The 25252-nt window shown below is 30.6% G+C and overlaps 3 protein-coding genes across 3 annotated transcripts; 1 reads left to right on the plus strand and 2 right to left on the minus strand.

Moving 5' to 3' along the window:
* Positions 1–494: 494 nt before the first annotated feature.
* On the plus strand, positions 495–2070 carry LOC108467155 (cinnamoyl-CoA reductase-like SNL6). Its single transcript, XM_017767698.2, has 4 exons — positions 495–977; positions 1074–1259; positions 1338–1675; positions 1762–2070. Exons 1-4 carry the CDS (start codon positions 699–701, stop codon positions 1856–1858), a joined length of 900 nt encoding a protein of 299 aa, XP_017623187.1. The 5' UTR covers positions 495–698; the 3' UTR covers positions 1859–2070.
* A 71-nt stretch (positions 2071–2141) lies between these two features.
* Positions 2142–6764, minus strand: LOC108467154 (uncharacterized). Its single transcript, XM_017767697.2, has 7 exons — positions 6252–6764; positions 5533–5634; positions 5136–5250; positions 3392–3507; positions 3120–3305; positions 2579–2721; positions 2142–2463 (listed from the first exon to the last, which is right to left on the minus strand). Exons 1-7 carry the CDS (start codon positions 6374–6376, stop codon positions 2282–2284), a joined length of 969 nt encoding a protein of 322 aa, XP_017623186.1. The 5' UTR covers positions 6377–6764; the 3' UTR covers positions 2142–2281.
* A 9130-nt stretch (positions 6765–15894) lies between these two features.
* LOC108467076 (WEB family protein At3g02930, chloroplastic-like) lies at positions 15895–20146 on the minus strand. Its single transcript, XM_017767565.2, has 3 exons — positions 19790–20146; positions 18957–19164; positions 15895–18571 (listed from the first exon to the last, which is right to left on the minus strand). Exons 1-3 carry the CDS (start codon positions 19804–19806, stop codon positions 16265–16267), a joined length of 2532 nt encoding a protein of 843 aa, XP_017623054.1. The 5' UTR covers positions 19807–20146; the 3' UTR covers positions 15895–16264.
* Positions 20147–25252: the final 5106 nt, after the last annotated feature.

Here is a 25252-nt window from a genome sequence, read left to right on the forward strand (position 1 = left end):
TTTTAAAGTCTGATGTTAATTCATTATTAAGCAATATAATGCACTAACCCTCTTCCACCTCCCATTGTTTCTGCTTCTGATGTTTTGAGAGGGACGGGGATGGGTTGGGGATTTTTATTTTATTTAATATTAATATAAAATTCAAATTTATTATTATATTTTAAAAAAATATTTATGTATTTTTATATTTTTATATTTTTATATTTTTTTAAAAATTACTATTTGTAAATTTTGAAGGTTACCGATTTTACCAAATTATGTATAAAAGTTTTGATAGTTGAGTGTATGTCTAGGCAACTTCGTACACACGTAGGCCTTTAATAAAAAGAAAGCCTAAGAAGAGAGGTAGGAAAGGAAAGGACACGGTTGTTTTGGCATTAAAAAAGAACCTTTTAGAAGTCATAAATGATTGTCTTAGGTGTGAGCTTGCATTGGTCCCTACATTTGCAGTGTGTGAACTGTCATCTGCCTAATAAATAACATTGTTTACTAGTTGACCCAATCCCATGCATTTTTTGTATTTTTGTTCTGTTATGTAAGCTAACGACCACCTACCCAACCATCTGTAATTAACCCCCTCCCCCTCAAACCTAACTTCCCTCTACTTTTTCTCTTCTAATAAATACCATCCTTCCCCTCTCCCCTTCTTCCATATACCCCATTTCTTCTTCTTCAATTCTTGTTTTTGTGGCAAACACATGGCAAGCTCAAGGACTGTTTGTGTAATGGATGCTTCCGGTCACCTTGGCTCCGCCCTTGTCCACTTGCTCTTACATAGAGGCTACACTGTCCATGCTGCCCTTCAGCCCCATCCAAATGGGTTCCAATCAGTTGAGGAGCTGTTTCCTTGTAGTAATAAAAATTTGAAGATATTCGATGCAGACCCTTTTGATTACCACAGCATTACAGCTGCATTGAAGGGATGTTGTGGTTTATTCTACTGCTTTGAGCCTCCATCTGACCATTCTACTTATGATGTATGTTTTACCTTTTTTTCCATCTCTTCTAACTAACCATGTTGTAATCGAGTTCATTGCATGTTAACAAAAATTGAATTTTTGCATGTGGTGCAGGAATTCATGGCGGAAATTGAGGCCAGAGCTGCACACAATGTGTTGGAAGCATGTGCTCAAACAGATACAATAGAGAAGGTGGTTTTCACATCCTCCGTAACCGCCGTCATATGGAACGAAAGTCGAACTGGTTCCGACCTGGACGAAAAGAACTGGACCGACATCAATTTTTGCAAGAAGTTTAAGGTACTTAAACATGACATCTTCAATTATGTTTAGTTGTTGGACATAAATTGATTGTTGGACTTGCAATATTTTGAGCAGTTATGGCATGCACTGTCGAAAACGTTGGCGGAAAAGTCAGCTTGGGCACTGGCAATGGACCGAGGCATAAACATGGTGACCATTAATGGAGGATTGTTGATGACGCCTGACCTAACCATCACAAATCCTTATCTAAAAGGAGCAGCTGAGATGTATGAAGATGGGGTATTTGTTACAGTGGATCTAAGGTTCATAGCCGACGCTCATATTTGTGTGTTCGAAGATGTATCATCGTATGGACGATATCTATGCTTCAACCATGTAATCAGTTGCAGCCATGATGCTGATAAACTTGCTCAAATGCTATTACCATCATCTGATCCTTCACCTCCTCAAAGGTTAGTACTTGGTTAAGAATAATATTTTTAAATTATTGTCTGGATTAACTTTATTTTATTGATTTATATATGCTTTGTGTCTGCAGTTGGGAGAAGGCGAGAATCTACCAGCAAAGAATAAGCAATAAGAAGTTGAACAATTTGATGATGGAGTTTGAGAATGATCAACTTTTAAGCAATTGATTTATGGATTGCTGCCTTTATTATTTTAGAGAATATTGTGTTACTCAGACACAGATGATGTATTTACCACATATCGAATACGGGTATTTTAGGGGAACAAATAAGTCTTTGTAACATAGGTTACATAAATTTAGGATATCCTCCAATTTTTTATATTCTTTAAAGATTTGAAATTGTTTGAATTTAGTAGTCAAAAGATTTTACTCATTCAATCCCTTGGCCTGCAGACATAACAATTGACCTTTGTCTTTTAGTAATGATAATCTTTTGCTATTTTGGGCAGTTCTATCTCTAAACAAAGGGAGTCGGCCATCAAATATTCGATATAGCAGAAATGTACAACTAGCTCTTTATTTAATATTCACATTCACTTTCAGGACTTGAATGAATCCCCACACAAAAATTTGATTCATTTATGTATCCTTAGGCACTTAGAGACATAGACATGATCGAAGAAAGCTTGAATTTGCAGACTTTGGTAGAATTTTGAGGCTGGAATATGACCTCTGTACTTGATCTTACAATTACTTCTTTCCACTCGAAAGCCGAAGCTCCTCCACTTCGATAATCTCGAGGAGAGTACAAAACCTGAAGCTTTGAATGGGCTGCATCAACAAAGTACAACATGATGGAACAAAAATATGGCAACAGTTAAACCAGCCGATAATGTCAGCAATAAAATTAAAAATGACTATGAGAGAATAAAATTATGGGGATTACCTAATCCAAACATGCTAATCTTTTGGATGACAAGGCGACTAACTTTTGATCTCTTGATATTTCTCAAAGCTAGGATGTCCTCTTGCTTCCCTTTAAATTCCAGAAATTCTCCAAGCACATATTTGTTATCTTTAACCTCCAGCCTGCAGACATCATTGGAAATCAAGTTTTCGCAAGCTAAAACTTGCTGCTGATGAGAATATAACATTCAAACGAATCACGAAATCTACTCGTATAATAAAAAATTCATCTTCCTATGTGTCTGCAAAATAAGAACAATTTACTTCCTACTTAATCCCTAATGCTTAATTCAAATTTTCTTGTGTTAGATATTCTTTGCAGTATCATTTTATTTACAAGTGTCTGAAAGATGGAGAATCTTGCAATTGGTTCAGAGAAAACAAAGTGAAATTATGTAATGGAGTTCCAGTGTCACATAGCAATATGCATTATCAAAATTACTGACCAAAAATGACATGATAGTTATGATCCTATGCGAATGAAGTTAAAAGCAAAATCGTTAGCACATTTAGTGACAAACCTGTCCCACATGGGAGCTGTGCTGAGAATAAAGTTAAGTTGCTGATGAAAAGATTCCTGCATCTCCTTCTTCCCACCACAAAAGGCACTTTTAATCCATCCAGATAACATACTTCTTGGTTCTGGTTTTAGTTGCACCCATTGATCATAAGTGATAACCTCGGATGGAAAATTGTTATAAAAGGTACTGCAAGTGAAATCTATTTAGTAAATAGTCTTATATGGATTTTTCTTTTAAGAAAAAAGGGGGGAAAAAGGTTATTCAGAACAAACCGGAATTTTGGATTAGGAATTACAACTTTGTATGAAAAATATCCTTCAGGTATAGCAACTCCCCTTTGTTCAATATATGATTCGAGGACTGAAGCTTGGTTTTTAGCCTCTGAAACCTGAAGCAATAGATAATTTATAATTATCTTCAGTACTCTCTAAAGTTAGAATGCTTTCTATTGGCCAAAAATAAAAGAGTTAGAATGTTTTTTCTCATCACTAGCAGTAGAAAAGTTTTACACTCATACTAAGGGCGTGTTTGATAAAATATTAAAAAAAATTCAATAAATTAAAAAAATTCAACATTTAATTTTTCCAAGTGTGTTGATAATGCTTAATGCAGAAACTATTACGTTAATTTTATTTTTAAAACACATTTGAAATAAACAAGCTCTTAATTTTTGTTTAAAATAAATATTCAAATGATTATATTTAACTTTTATTGATAACTGTTTAAAATAATATAAAATACCATATTACTAAGACTGAAATTATGAAATAAAGAACCATGAAATATAAAATACTATCTTAATAACAAAATTATAAAATACTTTATTAATAAGATTAAAATTTTAAAATAAAGAATTTTAAAAATCAAGATTTACTACTATCAAACAACATAAATATAATCCTTTTGGACTTAATTTTTACTAATATACCAAACAATTATATCATATAAATTCAGTACTAAACATTCAAAACTTAATTTTTCACTTAATTAAACATCTAACATAACAAATAGTTTTATAATATAAATTTAGTATTTATAAAATTCTACCAAAATTCAGAACTTACTTTTTTGGTACAATTGTGATTTGAACCAAGCTATTCCCAGGGAAGGGGATCGTTCGGCCAATAGGTCACAACTTGGGGTTCCAAAAATTCAATACTTAATTTTTCAACATTTTAATTGTTTAGTTGATCAAACAACACTTAAGGCTTTGCTTGAACCTAAAAGGTAGCATGTATACATTCATGATACTAAAAGCCAACTTGTAACCAGACATTAAGGTTTAAAAGACTCAACCAGAGGTGAAACTGATCAGACTTCCAATTCTAGTCCAACCAGTTGAACCGACCGCTTCAAAATAGTTTTTTTTTTTTTTCTTTGTCTTTAATATTGAAAAAGTTTTGATTATAGTTTTTCCTTATACATTTAAGTTTACCAGGATCTGATTATTGATCACTAGAACTAAAAGTGTAGCACTCTACAAATAGACCACATAGTTATTGGCAATATAAAATATAGCTAATAATTAACAAAAGTATGTTTTTGATTTAATAGTATAGATTTCAACATAAAATTAAGAGGTTAGGGAAAAAAACAAACAAAAAGAAGATAAAACCGATTTTTAACCGGTTCAAACGGTTTTGTGCTTGTTTGGTTACTAAGTGACTTCATATGCTAGCTGAAGCCGACAGTCCACCAGCTCACCGACCAGTCCAAATTTTTTAATCTATGCTAGACATCTCCCCCACTCTCTTCCCCTCTCCTCCCCAACAAAATGCTTAGTAGAACATCAAGTAACTATTATCAGTTTTGAAGGTGCTTGTCAATAAAAGATGTCCGGTAATACAGAGAAGAGTGAGAACTCAGAAAATAAATGCAGTTAATATGCATCGTGACACTGAGAATACAACCCATCAGAAAAGCCTTTTATGGCAATCAACATTCACCCTCCCTACAATAAACATGCGAACATGCAATACATATTGAGTTCCTGAAGAAGTAGATATGGTGACTTACGGGATCAGGATTACACACTGCACTTTGGCTACTGCCACCTTCACAGGTCCAGCTACCATCCTCATTTATAGAAATGAACCCTGCTAGATTCTGGACAGAAATAACTGTTGCTTCTCTGCACATATGGATCAAAACTTCAAGAAGTAAAATAAAAAAGCACCAGAAAGTTTACATCAACGGAAACTCCAGTGATTACATAATTTTGCAACATTAAACAGAGATAAGAAATAAGAAAAAGAACTTTAAAATACTAAAAATCCCATTCTCAATGATATTAGCATCTTTGTACGCAATTTAAACAAGCCAATTATAGCTTTTATAAAATATATATAACTAATAGCTACTAAAACATACTCAAAGCAAATGCAATGAAGCTGGCAAAGCATAAACACCTTACCTTTTAGTAACAAGAACAATATCGATATTCTGTCGAGAGCCAGTGTTGACATCCGGAATGTGAAGCCCCACATACACCTTTCCACCATGAAGCTTTTCAAGTCTACAATGAAGATGCATCAAAAGAAGCAATTAGTAGAGGAGTGGAGGGATTTGATTTCGGCCACTTAGAACTTACCGAAATACTCCGTTTTAAATTTAACTTTAATGTCAATTTTGGTCCCAAATAAGCTAACAAAATAACCTAAGACTATGTTTGATTGTTGCTTCTGCTACTTGAATTGTGCTACACAAAAGAGAGAGAGAATTAACACAAAATCCCGCTCCATATAACAGTAAAATCATGGACTTCGTTATTCAAAAGATCTGAAAATCAATTTTTAATTCTTCACATTCAAACGCATTAATCCTTTTCACTCACAAAGCCCAATAGCAAGTTGATAAAAGCAACAACAAAAGAAGTGTCAATTTACAACATTTTTTCCATGGGAAAGAAGTAAACACTACTTCAAAACTCATTCTAAGAATTCAATTCTCCATGAAACCAAACAAACCTTTACAACTTAATACTTGCACAATCAAGCTCAGCTCAGAAACAAGCTCTACTAAAATCAAGAAAGTATCGTTCTTATTTTTATTTTATTTTATTTTTTTGGGGGGGGGGAGAATTTATTAGAAAATCATGAAAATAGAAAAAAGTTGAAAGAGTAAAAGTAGCACCTATTGGCGACGGAGAAAATAGCATTAAAATCAGAGGTTTCGAACTCCAAAACGTCGTCGGAGCCGTAGAAGAAGCGGCGGAACAAGCGGTAAAAGACAAGTCCACAGATGATCTCCACCCACATGGTGGACTCCTTTCTAATTTTGTCGCCGTAAAATATAAAACTTGAAAATGAAAATGAAATTGAAATTGAAATTGGAAGTTCCAACACAAATAAACGCCACAGCCACAGCCACAGCCACAGGATCCTATTTCCTTCTTATCTTCTCTTCTTTCTTTAGAAGTAAAAATTGACGGGATTTTAACGTGGGAGTAAAAGCGACGCCGTGTTGACTACCGCTTCTCTGTTAGGAGAGAAAGGGCTGACCACCGGATCAGCTTAACGCCTTAACCACTAAGCAAGAAAACAATGTTTCTTTATTCTAGCTAGTTGGTAACTTAACGTTAGGGGGGTCTTTTTATTTTGTTCACTTAAAATTAATTCCTTGCAATTTGGTCGCTTTCGTTCATCACACAATACTTAAATCTCATATATTTAGCTCGAATAGATCGATAACCATGAAGCTGAAAAGAATAAAAAGAAGGGTCCAGTTGATTTTGTTTTTGGATAATAAGGGTTAAATGGGATGAATTGTTTTTTTTAAATCTTAATTGTATTTTTTTAAAGCTTAATTGTATTTTTACTTTTTTACTAAGGGCTTTTTAACCTTTAAGTTAATAAATTATTAAATTTTTTATCCGTAAATAATGTCAACTAATTTGTTACTATAATAATAAATTTAATTAATTTAATCTCTATTTAAATTTTAAAATTTTATTTTATATTTCGAGATTATGCTTAACTAAATCAACTAAACTTAAACTTGTTTTGATAATATAAACATGAGTAAAAATAATTACAATTAATTAAATTTATTTGTTCTTTGTTTGGGAAAAAGTAATGAAAAATATGAGCTTTATTTGGAATTGAATATAAAATTAATTAATTGCTTAATATCTTAGCATAGAAGATTCAATATCATATAATAAAAAATTGGCTTAATATAATATTTGGTAATTGAAATTGACATTTTTTCTAATTTGGTACAAACTTTTTTTTGTCCAATTTCGTACCCAAACTTAACACTTTTTCTTAATTTGGTACCTAAACTTGACTTTTTTTCTTAAGTTGATACTTAATCTGTTTGGGGGTCTAATTTGATACCTGAACTTGACTATTTTTCTTAATTTGGCACCTAATCTTTTTTTTTTGTTCGGTTTGGTACTTGAACTTGTCAAACGTTTTACAAATTACTCCAATATACTAACAATGTTATTTTTTATGAGGTAGCAAAAATAATCAATGTATGACCAACATATGACACATAATATGATATTTTTTGTATTTTATATGTTCGACTACTTTTAGTTTTATTTTTAATTAATTATTTTATTAATTGAAAATAATGAATTTCTTTTCATTTAGATTTTTAAAACTCTTTTTTCTTATTTAATATTAATTAGTTAAGCATAGCTCAATTCCTATTTTTTTAACATGAATTTCCTCCAACACTGACTATATTTTTGTAGCATAACAAAAAAAATAAATTTAACACTGTTAGTGTTTTTGTAACACCTCATACTCAGCCTAGACGTTATGAACAAATCCTAAAGAATTACATACGTACTTTGAAAAACAAAAACCTAAAATTTGAAAACATTTCGTAGAAGTATACTCGATAATGGTATTTCCAATTTTTAAAGTAAAATTACCTTATTCGGTTACTTCATTTAAATTCCAGAAAAACATACATAAAATTACTTATTTTTTGCAGCGGAAACCTTAAGTTAAAACAGAGTTTTGAAAATCATAATTTGATTTTGAAGTTCAATGCATTGCAGTTTGAATTAAAATAATCTAAAACATTATAGTAGTTCAAAATGAAAAATAAAATCCAAAATATAAACAATCCTCAAAAGTCTAAAAACTATCCAATGGAAAATAATATTTAAACTAAACAAAATAATTAAAAAAAGACCAACAATTTTTAACCGAGCTGCCGCCACACCGATTCGTCCTAAGTCTGTTGGTTACTTGAAAGAAAAGAAAATAGAAAGTGAGCTTACGGCTCAGTGTGTAACACATCTCAAACAACAAATCATACACATATAAATTAACAGATAATATTTCAATTTATGCTCAGATACAAAATCAGATGTATTTTCATTAATAGAAGTAGATGCAAAGTCAGACCCTACCCCCATCTACTGCACACCATCCCCGTCCATCCTTACACACCAATTAGAGTTTCAAGTACTCATCCAACCCCATACACCAATAAGTGAGCGTATGTCACTTTTCAGAGCGTATGTCACTTTTCAGAAGTAGTGCAATCAAGCTGCCGATTAATAATATGGGGTAAATCGCTAGAAGTATATATATGTGACTGAGCCACTAGAACATATTTATGTGGTTTTAAACCACCAGATAAGGCAGATAATTAAAATGCCAACACTTCATCCGTCATATCACATCCCAACCCAATGCACGTGTACATACTAACAAAAATTCAATATACAAATGTCATGCATGTTTTTTGTATGTAATCATGCTTTCAGAATTGTTAGTACACAAATCATACATATATAATTCACATACCTTAATCATATCGCATATAGAAGCATGCTAACAGATATCATATTTTCAAGTCTTATTTAAGCAGTATGGACCCTACAAAGAGTCTAAATATGAATCACAGATCAAATTGGCCTTAAGTGACAATTTTTAGAAAATGGGCCTACGCGGCCCAAACAACCCAGACTGTGTGGGTACACGGTTGTGTGGCTCACATGGTCTGGCACACGGTCATGTGGCTCATACGGTCTGGCACACGACCGTCGGACTCACACAGCTATGTGTGTGACGCCCCCACGCCCGAAACCGTCGCCGGAGTCAAGCTTGAGGAGTTACCGAATATAATTTATCAAATTAAGAACTTCAAATCTTTTGTTTCTACATTCACATCTTTCTAGCTACTCGCGTCACAGTTACAAGAAAAATCATATCTCGAGTTACGAAACTCGAAATCAAGATTCGTAAATTTTCCCTAAATCTGGACTCATATATCTATTTACTAATTTTTTTTCTAGAATTTTTGGTTGGGCCAATTAGTACAGTTTATTAGTTAAATTCTCCCCTGTTTCAGGGTTCGACTGCTCTGACATCTGTGTATTACGAATTAGATATCTCTTTATACAGAATTTCAATGACTACGAGATTTGTTTCTCTTAAAACTAGACTCGATAAGGAATCTGTAAATATAAATAATGACTTCTAATTATTTTTTTACAATTTATTATGAATTTTTAAAGTCAGAACAGAGGATCCAGAAATCACTCTGGCCCTGTTTCACAAGGTTTCAAATATCTCATAAAGTACAATTTATATGCCTGTTTTTTTTTATCCATATGAAAATACTCATTATGCTTCAATTTCATAACTTGCTCATCATTTAATTCCATTTATACTATTTTTAGTGATTTTTCAAATTCATGTCATTCTTTGCAAGAATATTCTATTTTAAGGCAAATTTCATCTTTTCATGAGTTGTTATGAACTAGATAACCTATTAAACTTCCATGATATCAAACATGATCTAAATTTAACCATCACCATGACTTATCAATATCAAACATTTTCTCAACCAATCATGGCCATATCATAAAATTATTTACACAAAATAAATATATTGTTATACATGCCATACTTAAGTTTTACAAGCCATTTACCCAGATGAAAGTCCTTTGGATAGTGTGATCGAACCTTTGACCCATCCCGATTCCCGAGCTGGCTTGTTCAAAACTACAATAAATAAAGAGGAGGGAGTAAGCATAAATGCTTAGTAAGTTCATATGTAAATAACAAGTAACATAACAATACAAATATACCAAACAACTTTAGCATGGTATCACCAAAACATATATCATATTTCTAAACATCATTCATCATCTTACTACCTTATCGTTGTTGTATCTATTATCAACCCGAGGGTTAAGAACATACCTGTCCAAAGTGTCCATTTCACAACACTTACCAAAACATCGCTTGCATCTTAAGTGTTCTTTCATTTCACTAGAAATTTCACCCGTTGAACACATCGGAATACAACTCGGATACACGGATAATTTGCACATAAGTGCCTCATATGTAATCAAGAAATCATGTAACCCGCCCCTAAGTGAACTCAGACTCAACTCAACGAGCTCGAGCGTTCGCATCCATAAGTGAACTCGGACTCAACTCAACGAGTTCGGACATTCGCATCCATAAGTGAACTCGGACTCAACTCAACGAGTTCGGATGCTCAACCATCCTAGTGACATGTCACTTGTATCCTAATCTATTCCTAAGGTTCAAACGGGCTTTTTTCCTCAATCTCACATTGCCGTCTTCCATGGAATATCGGAACCGATACTCGGTAGCAATTCATATTTATCAAGTAGTAAACATAATTTGCATATTACTCAACATTAACCACAAAGCATAATATTTCACGATAAAAAAATCAGCATATCATATAATTAACATCAATAACTTAAAAATAACAATTATGCTACATTATTTACACATGAATTTACCTCGTATGCGAAAATGGCTACTTTTACCATTTCGTCCACAACTTGGTATTTTTCCATTTTAGCCCGAATTTCAGTTTTACTTACTCTATCATTTAAAATATAGTCTAATTAGGACTCACATTATTCAAATTTACCCAAAATCATATTTTGGAAAAATTACAATTTTGCCCCTAAACTTTTGCATATTTACACTTTTTCCCCAAAGCTCGTAAATTAAACTTCAGCCTATTTTCTTATGTTTTATGACATGCTGATCATTTTTCCCTTCTATGGAAACATCAAATTCTCACTCTAACATGTACTTATGACTATTAGGTATTTTTACCGATTAAGCCCTTTGTTGTCTAACATAATTTAAAACCTCATATCCTATCATAAAACACCAAAATACACAAATTTAACCTATGGGTATTTTTCCAAATATGAACCCTAGGTTGAATTATTGCTAGCATAAGCTTAATCGAGCTACCGAGACTCCAAAAACGTAAAAATCATTAAAAACGAGGCTAGAACGGACTTACAATCGAGCTTGGAAGCTTGAAAACCCTAGCCATGGTTTCTCCTTGCTATATTCGCCATGGGGTTGAAGATGAGCAAAATTGGCTTTAATTTTGTATTTTAATTCATTTTACCCTAAATGACCAAAATGCCCTTACTACTAAACTTTCCAAAAATTCCATCCATGTCCAATTTTTGTCCATAGACTTAGAAATTGATAAAATTGCTATTTAATACCTCCTAATTAATATTTCAGAACAATTTCATACTAGAAACTTCTAGAATGCAAGTTTTACAAATTATTCGATTTAGTTCCTAATTTCGATTTAAGCACTTTATGCATAAAATTTCTTCACGAAATTTTCACACAATCATGCAATCATATCATAGACCTCAAAATAATTATAAAATAATTATTTCTATCTCGGATTTTATGGTCACGAAACCGCTATTCCGACTAGGCCCAAAATCAGGATATTACAGTGTGACATCGACAGTAGGGTTTTTTAGCTTTTTGTTGTTCGTTTACGAGTTTGAGGTGAGGGAACATGATAACAAAACAATTTCTTTTTTTTTGGGGAAAATTGAATAAAATAAAATAAAAATAAAGATATTATCTGACCAATTGATTTTCTGATATCCTATCAGATTTCCCTAAAGTTCGAATTTAACTAAACTAATAACACAAAGCAGCACAATGCATGAGATTAAAAATATATTTCCACTTGCACACATATGGATTCAAACACGAGACCTCTAGGTACATTGAACCAGTTAGCTCATTCTTCTCAACAAATGCGCACAAATAGTTTTTAAACTGGATACTCAAAGTTAGGGGTTTAAACAAAATTTAGCAAAAATACAAGGGAGATGATTTGAACTTAAAACCTTACACACACAAGCAACACATTTAACCACTGAACCAAATCACTTCACTTGTCATATTCTAATAATTCAAAAACTTAAAATTTTGGTGCGTTACAGTTTTGCTTAATTTGTATAACATTTAATAAATTTGGTACCAAACAGGTACCAAATTGGGCCCAAAATAGTTTAGATACCAAATTAGAAAAAAAAAATACCATGTTCAAGTACCAAATGTTATATTAAGCCAATTAACTAAGGCTTCTCACACAACTATTAAACACAATAATTTTCATTGACGATTTTTAAAATAATTTCAAAACATCAAAATAAATTAAATAAATTGTTGAAAATTTTAATCCATTAATAATTTCAATCAATTTATTACTATAATTTTGAATCTTAATATTTAAAATTTATATTTCAAAACCCAAATTTAGAATTTTCGCAATAGGATAAAGAAATAAAATTTGACAATTTTTGTGTATTATTTTAGTTTCTACCCTTTTTTACTTTAATCCTTTTTTTTACCTCAACCAATACTTGAAAAATATATTTTTTGGGTGAGCAAAATGAAAGTGCAAACATGATGTAGTCTATATAGTAAACTACCATTAGAGATTTAATGCTTGAGTGATTAATGTCCTAAAAGTTAGGTGACCAAATTGCAAGAATTTTATTTTAAGTAAATGAAAGCATCCTAAAAATTGGATCACCAACTAGATAATTTACCATTTATAATATAATATTATTTGAAATTTAAATTAATCTAAATTAAAAATGTCTTTATATTAAAAATTTATCATCCGAATTTATTTAAACAAAAAAGCTAAATTAATTATAAATATTATTTAATTTAATTTTAAAAATTAAACCCTTTTGTTTATGAGATAATTTTAAATGAAAATTACTAAATAAAATATATTTGATTAAAAATTTTAAAAATAACTTTTGAAAGATGAAAATATGTTAAAATTAAAAATTAATAAAAATTCCATTATTTTCCATAAAAATGCTTTTGTAAAAATGAAAACTGTTGAGGGGAATCGACTCTCTTATTAGGAGAAGTTTTTGAAGTATCATCCTCTAAGATACCGACCTGGACCTCGAACACTAGAGATATTGTATCCAGGGTGTCTATGCTCGATTTTAGCCTTGAGATTTTCTCTCGACTCCAAGAAGAGCCCAAAAGAGTTCATGGAGTTTATGGAGAGCGCTTATGGTCCACCAAAACCACCAAGGAAATGTTTTATCATTTGGCCTTGGTGGGATTCGAACTAATGCCCTTAAAGGGTAAGGACATACCAAGTATACCAAGATAAGGCATATAAAGCCTTGGTTATACCAAGATAAGGCATATAAAGCCTTGGTTGATGGTTTGATCTACCGTAAGACACTTTCCATAATTAATATTTTTAACAATATTAACACCTTTCGTGAATTTGTAAGTTGTATCTATACCAACCATTGACCAAGCTCTCCCTCAAGCAGGACAATACCTTCTATTGATGGTTTGAGACTCAACTCCCCTCAACAAAAACAATATTTTTTTTACTTTTAAATTAAATCAATAAATTTACCCTAGTTCAAATCCACATACATTTTAATAATTTTAGCTTTAAATTTAATTAATAAATTGTCCTTGATTTGAATTCGTTTAAATGTAAAAATAATTTTTTACAATTTTATTTATTAAACCTCTTACCTAATTTGAACCCATATAAATATAATATTTTTTTAAAAAAAATATTATGTTTCTATTATAGATAAATATGTACCAAACATGTTTTTAAAATTCTAGTCATTAAAAAAAACTAAATCATAATTAACTATAAAGAATTTGTTGAAACAGACAATTGTTAATTGTTTAGAAAACAAAGTGCTTGAATTAAAATGATAATTACACTAGCCACTTCAGATTCTGTTGCGATAAAACAAAGAAGACAATAACACAGAATATTATTTCTGCAATTCGTTTTACCTACATCAACTAAGCCTAGTTCAATGAATAAATCCACCATCTTTAATCCCAAAGCAATAAATGATTCAAATTCTATCATAACATGATATAAGAACCTCACTTGAGAAAACACAATTATTTACTCTTTTAAATGTACTCAAGAACTTAGGCAATAAACACAATTTGTATACTTTCTTAAATGCACTCACAAAATACGTTTCAAATAAATAGATAAGTCATTCCAATGTATAAAAACTTCAAGATTTGCTAATATTCTAGAAATCAATTATAATTTAATCTCTATTAAAAAAGGGCTAAAATAACAAGATAAAATTATTAATAAAGACCAATGTAAAATGAACAGTTACAGAAATATCTTCAATGCTAACCAGTCTAATCTTCATACACGAACTTATTTGTTTTCACAATATCAGCATATAGATATTTTATCTAGAAGATTAGCAACTTCCATTGTCAAAATTACTCGCTCCAACCGGGCTAGATACAAGAGGAGTAGTAGCAATCATTTAGCAAATCCCCAAAGTGACAAAGAAAAGAATCAAGCAATTCAAGGTGGCTAATCCCAAAAATATACATACAATTACAAATTTGGAAATTAGCAACATTTTTGTAATATGAAGAATATGTATCATGGGCTTATATTTATTATATTGAATTTGAAAATAAAAGTTTGCAATTCTTTTATTCTGGAAACAAACAACTTTAAAACAATAAAATATTGGTCAACAAAAATGCAGTTTACTTATAGAAGGTAATTGGATTAAAAAATTAACCAAATCAAAATAATTTATTTTACTTTCCATCACATCACATCACATCACATCATCTGCCTCCTATTTTTTCTCCCTTCTATTTAGATATCTTATAGACCTATTCATAAAGGTCTGGTCAAATCAAAGTCCAGTTCTAAAATATTTTTCAAATTTAAATTTAATTTTAGATTCTATCGTACAGTCTATAAAACCCGTTTTACTATTTAAAAGTTAATAAAATATTAAAAATATCTTTATTTACTATTTTATATATTTTATAATTAAATTTTAATTTAAAATAATTTTTATTATTTAAATTGAATTTAGGTATAGAAATCTTTATTAAACTCGGCCCAAATCAAGCTGAGCCTATCTAATCGGACGGCCTACCCAAAGGTCTAATATTCTTTTTCTTTATTGTGGGCTATAAGAGACTAAAAGTCGAATCATAGGAAAATGTGAAAATAAAACCATCTCCTCCATTACATGGATGGTTACTAGTCCAATGTTTACTAAATATAATTTATGGCATCATTTATTGGATATTGTCCAACACCTTTTGTTTCTTGTCATAAATTAATAAAATTTTTAAAGTCACTGATTTTTGTTTCCATCGGTTTAATTGATTTATTTGGTTTAATTGAACAAATTATTAAAATTTTTAAAAATATATGAGAAAGCCCAATTCAATTAATTCATACTAATTTGTGGGTCAATTAATCCAATTACTTATTCAAAACCAATACCTGGTTAATCCAGTCCAACTCTTCTGAAAATAGTGCTACTACTACAATCTATTTTTTTACATAAACCAAGCATTCCCTTAGCGTTTGGAACCATCATTACTTTTAAATTCGGATATTTTTAAAATAAAGCTAAAAACAAGAAACAAAATCACCAACAGAGATTAATCATCATGCACATGTTAAGTTAGTTTAGCAATGATGAATTTATAACATTTAGTTAAACAAAGAAATCACAAATGAAATACAACTTAAGTAACCAAATTTTTTTTAATGAATTTTAGATATGAAGAACAAGCAAAAAAGAAAAAAGAATTATCTCCATCACATACAAGATTCTATCCAAGTATCTAACATGAAGAATCAAATGTAGAAATCTAAAAAAGAGGGATAAAATTTAAGACACTAAACATTATACAAGCCTCTTCAAATTAAAACCTATTGGGAACATTAGAAGCAAATCAGCAAATTAAGCAAACACATTCAGCTGCAAGATAGTATCCAATATACCTGTCTGTTGGTAGGGACTAAATCATGCCATGGCTGATTTTGGTTATCTACTTCTGGTTGCTGCTTCCCTTCTTCTTCAGTAGGCTTCCGAATTTACGTAGTAATGGCTTCTTCTTTTTCTGTTGCTGTTGCTTTGATGGTGAGTTTCCCCCAACATCAATGTTTTCTGTCGAACCATTTATATCAACACTTTCACTACCCTCCACCTTTGATTCCACTTCCTCCTCAAAGGATTCTTGTTCAGCTTCTCTTTCTGGTGAGAATTCTTTCTTTTCGATTTTGCAGCTTTCCCACATTTTGAATTCAAATTCAACTGAATCATCGCCTTTTCCTTTCTTCTCATCTTCCTTCACTTCTCCGTTCACATTCTCCACTTTGGCACCCTCATCTTGAAGAGATTCATCCTTTGAGTCATCGTTAACCTCCAGGGAATTCTCATTTTTGGGCTCCTTGGGTTGTTCTGATGGCAGCTCTAACCTGGGTTTCTCTTCACTTCCATGGCCATTCTCTTCTGAGAATTCAACCACCTTAGGCAGCAAATCATAGTCCTTCTCACTGTCAGTTAGCTCACCATTTTCCTCGCTTTGCTTTTTCATTGTAGCTTCTTCCAACAACTTGGACAACTCCTCAACCTTCTTAAGTGAAGCACCTTCCCTAGCTCGGAGTTCCTCGTTTTCTTGAATCACACTCTGCAATTCATTTTCTTTGTCCAACAAACTTTCCTTCAATTTCAAGCTTTCAGTCTTAACCTCCTTTAGAGTTTCTTGTAGATAAATCACCTCAGATTCAACTTCTTTTAGGCTCTCCTTCAACTGAGCTTCTTCCTCCTTGGATACAGAAGCTTCCTCCTCAGATTGTTTCAGCAAGTTTACCAGCCTATTAATTTCCTTTTCCAGAGAAGAATTTTCTTCTTCTGATTTTTTCAAGCAATCTACTAAATGCATTTCTTCTTGTTCCCACATAGCTTTGGAATTTGCATGTTCATTCTTGGACTGCCCAATGGTATTTTTAAGAAGATCAATCTCATTTTTCGCATCATCGAGCATGCTTTCATAGTTACCATTTGTTGCTTTCAGGACCAACCTTATATCCTCTAACTGAGTCTCATAATTTTCATGCTCTTTTTCACTGCATAACAGCTTCTCCTTAGCTTCCCTGGCTTCTGCAGTAACTTCATGTAAGGCAGAAGCTAAGCTTTCCATTGCTTTCTTGCTCTTCTCTTCCTCGTCCCGAGAATTTTCCAACTCATTAATGAGCTTGTTTTTTTCTTCTAAAAGAGTTTGAACACTGGAAGCTGCAAGCTTCTCATTATTTAAAGCTTGGGTCTTTTCTTCCTTCACAGTTTCTAACTCGGACTTCAGAGACTCAACCAGTTTTTCCACTTCTGCAGTTTCTTCCTTAGCCATATTGATATGATGTTCTGATACCTCAAGATCCCCTCTTTGTCTAACAATGGTCATTTCCAATAATCCCACCTTCTCTTTAAGAGCTGCAATTTCAGATTCTGCATCATGCAATGAATCATTGTTGCTCTCTAATTGCTTCATGACTGAGTCCAGAGATTCTGATGCAGATCTTTCCAGCTTCTTAGCTTCCTCAGTCTGCATTTCTAATTCGTTGACCCTATTTTTCCATTCCTCTACGACATTGCACGCATAAGATTCAGCCATTCTTGCCGCCTCTAAATCAACATTAAGTTGATCAATCTGAGCCTCCTTTCCCATCAACTTCTCCTCATAGGTCTTTGTTTTCTCAAGTTCTTGTTTCAATGACTCTATCTCTGCCTTGAGCTTGAACTCCATTTCCATGTTTTCATTAGTCTCCATTTCATGCTTTGAATCAATCAAGGACTTCAACCTAACCAATTCAGCTGAAAGAATCTCCACCTTCTCAGCATGGATTTCAGCAATCTTGGTTGCATCATCGGCATGGTTCAGCGCTTGGTTCTTAGCATCACATGTCATTGCTAGTTCCTGTTTCACCCTTTGAAGCTCCTGAGTGGTAGAGAGAAGAGCAGCCACATCCAAAGCATGCTGGTTCCTCGCTGATTCAATTTCTTTCTGCCATTCTTCATCTTTCTTCTGAGCAGCTTCGATTCCTGCTTGTTCCAACTCAACTGCTCGGAACTTCTCAATCTCAGAGCTCTCTTCAGCTCTCTTTTGTGCAACCAAAGCCTCTCTAAGCTTTTCATTTGCATCGTCTACTGCTTTCTGCGCTTCTTTCAGCTCATCAATTGCTTGTGCCTTCTCTTTCTCAATCAGTGATATATGCTCCTTTGCTTTCTTTAAATCTTCCTGCACCAAGTTCAATTGAGTCTGCAACTCTGATCCCTTAGCCACCCGTGTTTGTGGTTTCTGAAATCAAAACAACACATAATGCAAATGAAATTCCACTAGTTTCGTAATTGAAATAATAGGTATAAGTTTGATTCTCTTTCACGAAACCAGTTTTCCTCTCTAAATGTTTGATTCTCTTTCACGAAACCAGTTTTCCTCTCTAAACATCAAAGGATACAAAATGCTAAGGAACTCATTTAAATAAAACTTCATTTCCTCAAAATTACTTGAAATACAACACATTATCTGGAAACATCGAGAAAGACTTCCCTTGCCCCCAAATTCTCTTCACCAGAATCCAATATCAATAAAAATCCCTTTCCAACCGTCAATCTTCTCGCGAATCAGAAATGTATAAATATCAAATGCAGTAATATTTGACAGCGTTGACGAAGAAACTTACATCAGGCGTGGTGGCAACCTTTGGTGATCTACGATCAATTGTAGGCTTCGAGTTGAGGGATGTTCGTGGTGAGCGCTCAACTGAATGGCGAGTACTTGGCAAGGGAGAGGGTGAATCGGGTTCTGGTTTAGCCAGTCCCCTGCTTACTTTGCTCGCCACTTTAGGCGTTGCAGGTGAAACCTTGGTAGGAGTTTCAAATAACCCAGATCTGTTTAAATGTTCAAAGGAATCATATTCTGAGCATAAGATCAAAGTCCCATTATTTTAAACACATAATGCAAAGAATATAAACAAAATTCATGTGGAAATAAAATTAAGCATGGATCTATGACCAGTATGCCAACATTTTCAACATAATTTATCAAGATCAGCAGATTATTCTACTGAATTATACATGTTTGCATATGCATTTTAAATATATGAACCTAACAAGCAAGGGAACTAAGAACAGAACAGAACAGAACACTCATAAAACAAGCTCAGGATTCAGGATTATGAGTACAGAAAAATGAAGTAAAACCCATTTGAAAAAGAGAATCAAAGAACAAACTTAACTAAAAACAAAAGGGTGGGAATTACAGGTAGGCTGAGTGTTTCAATTTCCAAAACACGACCTTTAAAAAGCATCAAAAAGCAGATCCAACATAATCCCAGTATTTAAGATTAAAAAAAAAAATCATATGAAATGAAAAGAAAAACCCCCCAAAACAAGGCCTCGAACAAAGAAACCCAAAAAAAAAAAACACAAAGCAGATCTAGTCTAAAATAAAAGAATTAAGGAAGAAAGCTTAAAATTACAGGGAAAAAAAAGCCAGTGAGTGAGTGATACTTACTTTGTTTTAGCAGACATGTTGTTAATGAAAAGCAGCAGGAGATAGGTGAAGAAGCTTTGGAGTTTTAAACAAGGAAAAACAAAAGAGAAGAGTAATGGTAGCTAATTTGTAGACATTTTTGGAGAAGAAAATGTTAGTAATGAAGTTTAGTTTTTCTTGTTCAGCTTTGCTTGGTTTTGTAGAAAATTCAAGAAAGCAAATTATATAGGATGGTATTTTCTTGTCTCCAAAACATAAAAAGAAACACCATCAGCCTGTTATTTCTTCTTTCCTTTTTTGAATCCTTAACTTTTTTTTGCTGCTTTGTTTCTTTTTAGGTGTGAAGATGATGTGGGTAATTACAGAAATGACCCTTGGCTGTTCCTTTGGATATATCTAATTAAAAATTTATATTATCACGCCTATAAATAATACGGACATGACCGTTGAATATAGGTTCGTTGGTTGATTATTAATTATTGAATATTTTTTGGTATTAAAAATAATGATTTAATATGAAAATTATTAATTTCAGGAATTATTTGGTACACTATAAGTTAGGATCGAGCGTTCAATCAAATTAAATATGTAAAATAAAAATATTATTATAATATAAATAGTTTCATATTAAAGTATATAAATTTGAAACCTACAAAAATTCAAAGCAAAATAAGATACTTGAGTTGAGTATAATAAATTTGAATCATTAATTAGTTTCTAAAATTATTATTTTAGAAAATTTTAAAATTTTAAAATTTTAATTTTTTTATATTTTTTAGAATTTTTATAATATTTTTAAAAATATAAAATTTGAAATTTTATAAATATTTTGAAATTTAAAATTATTTTAAAATTTTGAAAATTATTTTAATTTTTTGCAATTTTATTATGAGAGACCAATTTGCTTATGTTCAAAGTTAACAGGACTAAAAGATATTTATACAAATCATTATTTGAATTATTCGAATTACTCGAGTTAATCGAATTGTAAAATTCAACTTGACTCGAACTCAAAACTCAAATCGAGTTATTTGAGTTGACTCGAATAATTCGAATAACTCGATTCGATTAACTCGAAATTCAAATTTTTTTTTTAAAATCGAATCAAGTTTTTCTCACCGCTACTACTAGTGGAATTTTCAAATTAAAAAATAAGGTCATGAGATTGACAAATATCCTATAGAGTATAGTAAAATATTAAAAATACATATATCAAAATATTAAAACTTCTTGTAGAATAAAAGGTATACTATTAATGTATCAAATACTTATGTTTTTATTATTAAAAAATAAAAATAATTTTAATTATTTAAGAAAAGCATAATTTAAATTTATATTAAAATCTTTTAAAATTATTCATTTGTGTTTTAATTTAATAAAATATCATATAATTTATTTATATATAACTTAACAAAAAATAGTGTCACATAAATAACAATATTAATTGTAGGTGAAAATTAAATTAAAATTAAAATTAAAATTTTATGCATATATATTGATGCATGACATTGTAAATTAGAACAAAGTTAATGTCTAAATTTAAAATTTATCTATTTTATATATTATTCAGTATAATATTTTATACTATGAAATTTATTTATCTATTTATTTGATATAATATAAGATTATCTAAAACTATATTTTACTAACTTTCCTAATATATATGTCTATATAAAATTCTAGAAACTTAACCTCATCTCATTAGTTATAATATAATACACATTATTAATACGAAATTATATCACACCCATTCGAGTAAAGAAAAAAAACTATATAATATCTATAGGAGTTTTATTCATCAATTACATCAAAAGTGGGACAATAAAGGTTTTACGCAGAAATCTTCGTCAATCTCGGGTTTTATTGATAGACATTTGTTTTATTTTTAAAAGTAAGTTTTAGCTGTTTTATTTAAATGTTTGATATAAAAATATTAAAAGATAAATACATTATTATTATTATATTTTTATTTATATTAAAAATAATATTTAATTATTTTTAATTGAATTAATATCTGATTAACTCATAATACTAATTCAATTAAATATTTCATAATTGTATAAATATAAAACTTATATATAAATATAAATGTATTAAATATGGTATATAAATACAAAAATAGGTCAAAGATTGTGAAGGTAACTTTTCAAAGGCAAAATCTTATTATGCTCTTTTCAAGAAAAAATAATGGCGGAGGAGTTTCATTAACAATTTTTTTGAACATATTCATTAGCATAAAAAGAAAAGAAAAGAAAAAGAATAATGTGCTTTCTTTTTTGCAAAATAAAAATAAAAATTTGTTGGCTATTTTTATTTGAGATAAATCTCAAAATTATATATTAATTATAGTTTAGTGTGCAATTATATATATGAAATTTTGATTTGATCTAATTCTTGTAAATTATTAGCACAATTATTTATATAACAACATTTTATGTTTATATATTGCACACATAAATTATTATATTTATTCAATATAAAAATAAATTGATGTATTTATTTCTTTACATATGTATGATTAAATCAAAATTAAAGTTTCAAGCATACATTTAAACTATAATTAAAGTTTCCCATGTATAGTTGTATCAAATTAAAATTCATGTATACAATTACACGTTAAATAAAAGTTCATATATAATTTTGATATTTATCTTTTTCATTTTAATAGATAAGAGTCATAACTTTTGCAAAATAAAAAGTCAATGAATTAATTTTAATTTTATTTAATTAATAAATAATTTTTCTATTTATTTTTATAAATATTATATTATAAAAATATATTTCGAGGCTCAAATGTCAGGTCCACCTTAAGCAAATGATATGAGTTCAATTAAAAATAATAAAATTTAAATTACTTATTTTTAAATGGATAATTGTATCTATTTTTCTTTTTCTTTTAAAAAAATAGGTTCTTTTCTCCTATATATTTTTAGATATATATATATATATATATATATTTTTTTTTTTAACAATAAAATTATTTATCGTTTCATTACTTATGTGTGAATGGCTAGTAAAATTTAAAGTATTTACATAAATAATTATATTCTTTGTCAAATTGATATTTTTTTATTTTTAAGTTAATTTTAGCTCAACTTTTCAAACGAGTTTAACTATTATTTTTAATGGAAATACTAGTTAAAAATTAATTTTTAAACATGACAATTTACATAGCAATTTACATGTATTTCATGCTATTTTTTTAAATTTTATGAACTTTTTATATTTTGAATTTTGAATTTTTAATAACTTTTAAATTATTTGTTGATGTGACATATAAGATAAATAGTATCATGTTAGTATTGTCACGCCCCAAAATATAGGGTTAATTGAAATAATTATCCAAGAAATAATTCAGGCTTGATAGTTAAGCTGTTAGTGCAATCAGAGATCCTAGGTTCAATCCACTCCTCTCTTATTCCTTTTCTTTGTAATTTCAGACCATGTGCCTCTAAAATACTAGGTTAGTTCGAATCTCACATGACCAAGAACCCTCCACTCGGCTTGCCACACAATCGTGTCTCTTCTGTATCTTAAGTTTGCATGTTCCACACGACCACAGTTTGTTACATGGCCTGGCCACACAGTCGTGCCCCTCTATTTTACAGTTTTGCCTAGGATTTTTTTAAACTGATCAAGTTAGTTCCTGCTTGATCCTCGAATTGTTTTTAGAATTTTATCTCTTCCAATTGAGTCCCTGATATTATGAATAATGCTGGAATCCATGATTTGATTGACTAAATTATTACTATATATGCATGATATGTAATTAGTACATGCCTTCTGTGATTAGATTATTGATAAATTATTACTGATGCTCGAATCATTATATTACAGATTGTATGAACAACATGCCTACTATTACTGATAAATCGAAAACATGACATACATGTCTATTGCTACTGTTAATCTGATTATATGCTGAGCATGTCTACTATTTTTGTACTATACTGTTAATAACATGTCATTTTCATTGCATGAGGTAGGGTGTTTTGAATGGAGGAAGTACTCACAGTTATCTACAAACACTAATGGTTTATCTACAAACTTACTGGCAACTTTTATCTGCAAACCTGTGTGCATTCACAACCTACTGACAACATATTAACCTACAAACACTAGTGGTTTATCCACAACTTTTACTTGCAATATTCAGAACTATTGGCAGCGTATTAACCTGTAACACTTGTGGTTCATCCACAAACTAGAGTGTCTGGGATATAAGTTCTAAGGAACTCTTACTATGGAGTGTAGTGGTGGGGTAGGACCTTTCTTTACTATTAAACTAAAATTTTATTACATCGCCACTCATAAGCATGCTTGAATGAACTGTCAATTTCTGCTATGCTATATGATTGTTGCTGTACTGAACACTATTATTATATGCTTGGTTTACTACTTTGCAGTGATTTTTTTGTGATAGAACTCACACTGAGCTTTATAGCTCAACCTTCCTTTAATTTTCATCATTACAGATAACCCACTAGTTAGGACGTCGACACGACATCTGGAAGGTCTGAGCTCGATTTTTGTTAATAATAAAATTTGGAATTATTATTTGGTCTTTTAATTATTCAGAGACTGTATATCTTATTTTAAATTGTGACATGAGAATAAGATTTGAGTTTTTTTTTATGGCTTGCATAACATTTAATTTGAGTTTAGAATATCAGATAATGAATATTAATTAGTTATGTATAAACCCGATTTTATTAAAAACATAAATAAATATAACTTTTCCATTGCTAAGATACAATTAAAATTTTGAGTAATAAATAAATTGATAATTAACTAAGTTTTCTTCTAAAACAAACAAATGCTTTTAAAATGACAATTTATAAACTTCGTTAGCTTATTGGGCTATTTCGGTGGCTAATATAATCTTCCGAATTCGAGTATAACATTTAGGCCGGGTTGGGGAGGTTACAAGTATAAAGTACATGTAGATTTCCACGGGTGTTGCCACACCAACATTATTAAAAAATGTTTCAGCCAACACTTTCGTTTAAAAAAAGCTATTTGTTTCTTCTTAAAAGGTTAATAGCTAAATTTAGCTAATAATAATGGTTTGATAAAGGAAATAAATATTAAAGACTAAATTTATATTATGCCAAATATATATATATATGAGTATTTTAAAGAAAGATAATAAGCTTGTAGCTTATTAAAAATTGTATTTTTTTAATGCAAACTGACATGCTCTTATTAGTAAAGAAAGAGAAAAGTAACAGTCATAAAGCAAAGATAATAAACGTTCTTGAGCAAATTGAAAAAAAAATTAAAGATAACCAGATCTTTTCCTTTTCTCTGCCCTATGGACCTCTCCACACCAGTAAGAAATCTCATATCGTAAATTAAAACGATGAACCAAATCAAATCTGAGATAATCACTCCTCTGTTAGAGAATGAATAAGACCTTCTAGCTCCTCAAGACATTGTTTCATGACACTCAACTGGGATGATGGATGTTCTACCTCTCTGTCT

This window comes from Gossypium arboreum, chromosome 2, assembly GCF_025698485.1.
Source record: "Gossypium arboreum isolate Shixiya-1 chromosome 2, ASM2569848v2, whole genome shotgun sequence".
NCBI classification, from domain to species: Eukaryota; Viridiplantae; Streptophyta; class Magnoliopsida; order Malvales; family Malvaceae; genus Gossypium; species Gossypium arboreum.

What these genes read in the sequence shown, in the direction of transcription:
- LOC108467155 (XM_017767698.2), top strand. Translation starts at nt 699, where the DNA reads ATGGCAAGCTCAAGGACTGTTTGTGTAATGGATGCTTCCGGTCACCTT. An exon ending in ATTTTTGCAAGAAGTTTAAG is followed by an intron (nt 1,260 to 1,337) that starts GTACTTAAACAT and finishes TATTTTGAGCAG; the next exon opens with TTATGGCATGCACTGTCGAA. An exon ending in GATCCTTCACCTCCTCAAAG is followed by an intron (nt 1,676 to 1,761) that starts GTTAGTACTTGG and finishes TTGTGTCTGCAG; the next exon opens with TTGGGAGAAGGCGAGAATCT.
- LOC108467154 (XM_017767697.2), bottom strand. Translation starts at nt 6,376, where the DNA reads ATGTGGGTGGAGATCATCTGTGGACTTGTCTTTTACCGCTTGTTCCGC. An exon ending in CAGTGTGTAATCCTGATCCC is followed by an intron (nt 3,508 to 5,135) that starts GTAAGTCACCAT and finishes CTATTGCTTCAG; the next exon opens with GTTTCAGAGGCTAAAAACCA. An exon ending in ATTCCTAATCCAAAATTCCG is followed by an intron (nt 3,306 to 3,391) that starts GTTTGTTCTGAA and finishes TTTCACTTGCAG; the next exon opens with TACCTTTTATAACAATTTTC.
- LOC108467076 (XM_017767565.2), bottom strand. An exon ending in AGGTTGCCACCACGCCTGAT is followed by an intron (nt 18,572 to 18,956) that starts GTAAGTTTCTTC and finishes TTTTGATTTCAG; the next exon opens with AAACCACAAACACGGGTGGC.